General features: G+C 36.9%; 1 protein-coding gene across 1 annotated transcript in view; it reads right to left on the minus strand.

Annotated features, from left to right (window-relative positions):
* Positions 1-6304, minus strand: part of LOC103803198 (tyrosine-protein kinase JAK2-like) — a gene marked incomplete at its 3' end in the record, with an annotated part of 13626 nt that extends 7322 nt beyond the window's left edge. The window contains exons 1-2 of the mRNA XM_009075739.1: positions 6237-6304; positions 2794-3044 (exon numbers count right to left, since the gene is read on the minus strand). Coding sequence (XP_009073987.1) covers positions 2794-3013 — 220 coding nt within the window. The remainder of the gene's footprint in view (positions 1-2793; positions 3045-6236) is intronic.
* Positions 6305-7715: the final 1411 nt, after the last annotated feature.

The following is a 7715-nucleotide window of genomic DNA, read 5'->3' on the forward strand; positions in this document are numbered from 1 at the left end:
CAGGAATCTCTCCTGAAGCATACAAGCAAAGAGGTACTACAGTCATCATAATCATCACATTATGCATCAAAGTCTCTCCCTTGGAAATATTTAATTGGCTGCAGACACTGTCAGCACTTAGTTACATTAAATGCTTTGAAACTATGTTTTTACTTCAGTAAAATAATTAAATATTTCCTGATATCTTACGGTTTTCCAAGAGAGATGGGTATTTTTCAAGGAAAGTACCATGGAAATTCCAATCTATTTGCAAATCAGATGGGTGGGAATGAAAAGGTTCCTAGGTAGGATTACAGAATATCAACACTAAAAAACCCAAAAAACCCACAAACACAGAAGCCAACAAATTCAGGTCTTTTGTTAACTGCTTGGTGCCCAAAACTCAGCAACTCTGTCAGGATCACAAAACTTGTTTCCTTTAGGATTCTGGCTCCACTTAAAAGTTAAGATTCCAGAGTTTAACAATCCTAACAGAAGGCAAGAGGGATATGGGAACAAAAGGCAGTCAAAAAGTAGATAAAGCCAGATACATCCTACAGCAATTTAGGGTTCTTTTACACCAGGGGACAAGCCATGACAGAAATGCAAAATGCTAAACAAAACCATGTCCCTTGGCTGACTTTGCCAAAACATTTTTCAGTGTGCTATTTAAAGTGACCATCTCTGCATACTCTGGACTAGTTTATTAAGATTTTCAAGAACATGGCACAAATTTATTTGGCTAACATCAAAGCAATGTTCTGACTGTAACTGTTTTAACCATGATTTACAAACTCGCCTACCTAGTGCAACATGAAAATATCTTCACTATGTTAACTTTAATTCCGTAACAATTTGGATGATCCATACAAGTAATGCACATGTTTTTATTCATATTATTCAGCCAAAGAAATAAACAAAATGTTCGTGTAAATACTAAAAGAAATTATTTTTCCACTTAATACTCATCTTCTGTTTAATGTATTATTCTAGTAAGTTACAGTGTACACAGTCCAAAGTTGTTTGATTTTTTAAATACTTTACCAAATGATAAAAACTCTGAAATCCACTTAAAAGACACTCAGAAGTATCTTATTGCAATATTATCAACGTAGTGCAGTAAGACTAATGTAGTATACAATTCAACTTTCTTTCTGTGTATAAATGAATGCATTCAAGATTCAAATTCAGACTTCAGACGTTTCTAGTACTCTGTATCTAATTTACCTATAGCACAGCAAAAAAAAATTATGAAGCAAGTTTACAGCTTTTCTGTAAGCAATCACATTTATTCTGTAGAATATGACATCAAGTTTGCATTATCACTCTCTTGCCCCAACTTTGAGTGCTTGACAGTTTCATAAAATGATTGTAAACACATGAAAAATGGCTTAAAAGAAAAGTTTCGCTTAAGAGCATTTGAGAGAGAGCAGAAAAGATTAAAGGGTTTAAGATCATGATTTGAGAAAACAGGTCTCCAATTCTGAATTCAGAAGATTCATGTAACACAATGATTCTGTAACCTCAACTTCTCTAACAACAAGCAGAAACTCACACACCTAAAGCTTTGCAAACCTCTGAATACCATACTTGTTCCTCATGGTCTCCCAGAATGAATACCAGGAAGTGCTTCTACTGAACTCACCAAATGTGCTTATCTGTCTCAAGCTGTCTTATTGCATGAAAAAGAACTCTATAAACTCAGATCTTGGCCTAAAGAGCTCTAAAGAACAACAGGCCTTAAACACAGAAGAATCTTCGCAAACCTAACATATACTGGTAAATTACCAACTCACAGTATGTAGCACAGGAAAAATGACAGATCCTTCCCAAAACTAAAGTCATTACAACCATATTTAAAAACAGTATAGCCATCAAAAGACACAATCATAGAAGTCTGAGATTGGAGACAATGAAATGTACAGGGCCAGCAGCTTCATATTTGTGACTCACTGGAAAAGAAAGATTTAGAATTACAAGTCCTTCTTGCACCTGAAATGTAGCACTTGGAAAGCTAAAACATAAATCCAGCCTTGTAACACTGACAGCCTGAACGAACACAGGGAGAGACTCCATGTACATGTCTGTATGTATAATTATGCCTGAGGAACAAAATGATGGTCAGTTTAATATCCAGAGTTTTTGGATTTGTCTTATTCACCAATTCAACATCCTTTCGCAATGAAAGAAGGATGCATGCCCAAAATGCACACTTGATTTGTTTTACTACAGGTCTCAGCACTGGTTCATGTTAAACTCTGGGCAAACACACAATTCAAAGGCAGTCTAAGCTATCAAAGTTTTATTTATTTGAAATATATTAATATTATTTATACACCTTATTTCCTAAACGATTATGAAAAGCATTAACCACACACACAAGCAGTCATGTTATATATAAGTTTCCATCTGCAAAGTGATTAAGCACATATAATATACAACATACACATAACTGCCAAGACCAATCTGGTTCGCAGGGTTGCAGCAAAGTCATTCAAGCTGTTTCCAGCTCCTGCTGTGATTTAACTATTCAAACTACATCTCAGCTCAATGAAAGGTAACTTCCAGGTAAAAGACAGTATAGCCTAAAATTATTTGAAAAGCAATGGCAGCCACCCAATTATATTTCAGTTTCACAACCACTCTAATGGGAACAGTTTTACAGCCTGGCTCTAATTACTTCTGAAAGAACAGAGAAATTAGTATTTCAGTTCAAACAGCACCATTTTGACGAGCTCTGGATTGTTAAAAACCTTCTTTCATGAAGGCTGCATTTCACTGCTACACTGGGTAAACTGCTACATATATACCTACCACAGGCTTTACAGGCAGCAGTGCAAATCTCTTCTGCAACATATTCTCCAGCTGGAAATTGAAGGTAATCTCCTCCTGTCTTCCCAGGAGCATGATAAAGGTACACTTGAAGCAATGGTTCCGTCTGCTTGGGTGCACTGGTATTCCCAAGGATGTCACCATTCTGGTGGACAGTAGAAGTTGCTGTACTTTCCATATTTGTCATTGCAAGACAAGCCATAGTCCGTTTTGTTTCTCTTCAGATCATTTGCCTAAAATGTAAGAAGTACTTCTTGACTAATTGTACTTGGCTTTACCTCCAATACTCCCACGTAATTATAGTACTGTTCTGACACAGGAAAAATATTAACACCTGAGGACAAGAGAATGTCTTAGGTGGCTTACTAACTGCTACGTTCCTCTTTGATTTACTACTGTTACAAAACGTATAGACAGTATTACAGGAATAAGCAAAATACTAATTGGGAGTCCAACCAGGGAATTATTATCTCTCACTGGATTTTAGACAGCATGTGCTCAACTGTCCTACTGAAAAATGCTAGTTACACCAGAAAGCCAAAAGGATCCCTTTAATGCCAACCATACAACCGTGAACATTGCACTGAGAAGACTAAACAACTTGCTAGGTCACAGACTGGCACTGATGAAGAGAAGGGTAGGAATATCACCTTTCAGCTGAGTTTTACTCTTAAGCAGGCACTTAAATGAAAACAGGTGCTGAGATGAGGCTCTAAGCAAGCAGACTCAGTTTATATCTATGAATGGGAGGACTTCCAAGACCACTCACTTTCAGACTAATAATTTAAATCTATTTTTAAGGAACTCCAGCTAACAATCCTCTTTGATAAATATAATCAAAGAAAAGGTTATCCTCATAACCCAATATATAACCACAGGTATATTTGATAATGAAAGAAAAGGTTTTAAAGGTGAGACTGGACAGCACGTTCCAAAACCCAGTTGAAGAATGTCTTTGGTTTCCGGTCACTCCATCATAGTTTTTATCAGTATAACCCCTGCTTATGATAAAGGCTTTGATCACAGTTTATTAGGCTTGCTTTTATCAAAACTGATTCTGAGTAACTACCACCTGAAACTCTGTATTTCATATTTTGAAAATGCAGAATAGGTCTAAACCAGACATCAGTTATAAAGACTTGATCTGCTGGCCCAGTGTGTCTCTTTATATGATACAAATGGCTTTCTAGGCTGCATGTGCACACTGCCAACTCATGCCTTGTTTTCCATCTACCAAGTCCCTATCCACAGGGCTGCTCTCATTCCATTCATCCCCCAGCCTGTATTCATAATGGAGACTACTCTAACCCATGTACAGGACCAGGTGCATTTGACCTTGTTGAACTCCATGAGGTTCCCATGGGCCCACTTCTCAAGCCTGTCAAGGTCCCTCTGGATGGTATCCTTTCCCTCAAGCCCATCAGCTGCACTAGTCAGCTTGATGTCATTCCCAAACTTGCTGAGAGTGCGTATGTTGCTGATGAAGATATTCAATGGTGAATAAAGATATTGAACTTGAAAATGTTACTATTTAAGTTAAAAATACATTTATTGTTTCGCATAGGCAGATGTGCACTACATTCTTTAGACTGCAATTTTCAACATGTTTTGTTTATATTGAGGAGAGCTGTTCGGAATAAGTTTGGTCTGTTCCTAACTACAATTACCTAGGGAAGGATGAGTGTATGACTATAGATTTATGTGGGCTAAAGATGATGTGTGCTACAGAAATCAAAATGGACAGAAAAAAAGCCTAAACACCATTAAAGAAGGAAAATGCTAACTTCATGAGTTACGCAATAGACAAAAGGATTCAATTAGACATACAGGTAGATAAAACTATGTTAACATGATGGTAATTCTAGGAAGAAGAAAGTAGAAAAAAAGTACCATCATCAAGAGAAAAGTGCATCTTTTTGCTTCCCAAACTAAGCAACACAAAGAGCCAGTGAATCATAGACATATAAATCTGAATGTTTAGATGCAAATGTCATTCACTACATTCTTTAGGCCCCGATCTAGGGGGACGTATGAATTCCATATGCCTCATTTATTGAGCCAGCCACCTTTAAATGAGAAGATTTGCGCTTTTAGCAGCAAAGGCAGCACAGGTAACAAGTTTAATTAAGAAAAAATTGCATGTCTCTTAGCTCACAAAGGATTAATTTTTTTCAGAATGACCACTACACTTAGAAAGATTTCTCACTACCTCTTTCAACAATATGCAAGATGCAAGGTTTGTGCTCTACCACTTGCTTTTATAAAACATTCACAGCTTTAATGTCCTGAGGAAACTTTCCTTAAAGACTACAGAAGTTTTCCTAAAAAATTTCAGTATTAACCCTCTTGTCAACACAAACATTCACCTGAACTGACAGACCCTTTCACCTTGGTCACTTGGTATTATGTCTATCTCACCCTGAATGGAAACACTGTTTGTAGAACTAACTGAAAACATGGCCAAATTCAGGTGTGAACTAAACACACATGCATGTGCCTAGCTCTCCTTCGTAATATTTGTGTATTTACAGACCTATCGTTTCAAAAAACCCCATAATTCCTTCTTTGTTTCTACAGAAAAAACCCCAATAAACCAAGAAGGGAACCTTGCTTAATCACACCTATGAATACAAAATATAAATAAAATGCAGTTAAAAAAAGGCAAAGTAAATACTGTAACAGAACACTCTAGTCTGTTCTTTTTGTTGCAGTAATTTCAAAGGTTCCATGTAACAAATATGAAAAAAATCTCAAAAGATATTATTTGTATAATTGTGACATCACTTCAAATTGAGTAATTAATCTAATTCTGCTACTGATGAACAGAGGATTTGATCCAACAGGATTATTTTAATGCTTTTACCCTGGATAATATTTCAAGCCAGTTTCTAATAATCATTCCCCATATTGCTCTAACCACTATCATCAGCACCTACAATGCAACATGTTTACATACAGTTCTCTGTTGCTGGCCGTACTTCCAATGCTCCTGAGTATAATTTTTACCAGCTACACTGGGTTGCACTAATTCATACTGATTTTTTTAAGTCAACCAGGAAGGAATTAATGAATGAGATTGAAAATGACTTAGGGAAGAAATTTCACAAAAATATGAAGGATATACAAAATTCTCAGTACTTAATAATATGCAGCATTCACAGCCCTGTTCAGGACATTTATTTTTCAATTTATGTCTATCTTGTTTTGTTTTGGGGCAGCAGGGGGTTGTTCCAGGGAAACCTCCAGGGCTAGGATATTTAGCAACACCACTTCAAAAGTACAACTCTGAAGGTTCAAAAATCAGAGGATTCACTCACTACAGATAAATTCCCAACTGTTAATTACCTTTTTATTACTTGAGAAATCTCTGCATTAAACATGGGAGTGATGAAGGCCTTTAAATATCCACATTACAAGCCACTCACTTGCTTCTGGAATCCGCAGGAAGTCAGACAAAGCAGGCACACAAGCAGTGGTGGAACATAATGTATCTGCAATAAAAACACAGTATTAAAAAAATGTTAATATTTGTGACCATAATGCATCATTACTGAAGAATTTAAATCTGACTTTAGATACAGATAGAGTGTATTTCATTTGCTCAAATTCCTGTCTTCTTGGCAAAAAACTTTTTTAACTTAGGAGCACTTTTTAAATATGAAGTTAAAAAAAAAACAAACCCCAACAATTTCTGAGAAACATTTTTGGGTTTTTTTTGTCCCCACCGTGTTTTTCTTTTCTGTGAATACGGCATCAGTCTAAGAAGACTGTTGAAGCATTAAATGCAGAAAATAGAAATAAAAAAGGAAAAGTAATCACAAAAACAGACATGGTACATTCGCTTCATGCAGTAACACTCCATTCAGCCAGAACAATTAATTCTGTTCGGAAACTGACAACAGCCAGTCACTTTAATTCATGTGGAAGTTAAGACCAACTGTCTTGCAGGAGGAAGGACAAGAGCACATCCACCTCTGCTCTCTTTGCACAACAGTTCTGTGGTTGCAGGAAAACTCCATTTGAAACCACTTAAGCACAACAGTAGCTTCCTGCAGCCGTGAAAAAAAAAAAATGTAAATTCCTTGCTTGACACTCCCAACACAGTAAAAGGGCCTCACAGAGAAGCAAAAGTTAATTTTAAAACTGAATGGGAGGGAGGGAATGGGGGCAGAATTCAGATTAAAGAACTCTGCAAGTTTTATGTCCCTTCAGATAGGTATCTCCCTGCACGGGAGGTGAAGGACAACACCAGTTTCCTCAGTTCTGTGTGTTGTGTCTACTGAGTCTATAATGAGTACCACCCTCCAAAGAAAAGACCCCAAAAAAGAACCCATCTCAATGAGCAGTAAATTCAGCTTCTTTCCCATTGTAGGTATTCTAAATTATTTTCTGCAGTTAATTACATAGCTTTATCATAAACCAAATAGAATCAGGGTTGCAACATTTTGAGTAAGCTCAGTGACACTGCAGCTTGCATTTCAAATGCAAAAAACCAAATTGTTAAAGCAGCCTAATATCAAGTCTATTCTTCACATGACAAACAAAAATGATCACTTGCTTATGAAACAGCAGCTCACAGCCCTGGACAAGAATCATAGAAATTCAGGGATGAAAAAGCCTGAGCTGAACACATTCATGGTGGTTACAGTAATGTATTTCTTGCTTTCTCCCCACTGCTGCCCCCTATTTTTTTTTTTAAGAGAGTCAGCTACTTTAGCGCACATTTACAGACATACCCATTTACAGGATCTGCACAAAGGCCTCATAAAACTATTCAGTTTAAATACTTTCAGGCTGAGTAAGTCTTATCTGACACAACTTGCTCTTTCAGCAGCAATGCTGCTGTATCAATCTGACAGTGTACCATCTCCCCAGTGACCTAGCTCCCCCATTTCCTCTTTCCC

Source organism: Acanthisitta chloris, unplaced genomic scaffold (assembly GCF_000695815.1).
Source record: "Acanthisitta chloris isolate BGI_N310 unplaced genomic scaffold, ASM69581v1 scaffold13185, whole genome shotgun sequence".
Taxonomy (NCBI): Eukaryota; Metazoa; Chordata; class Aves; order Passeriformes; family Acanthisittidae; genus Acanthisitta; species Acanthisitta chloris.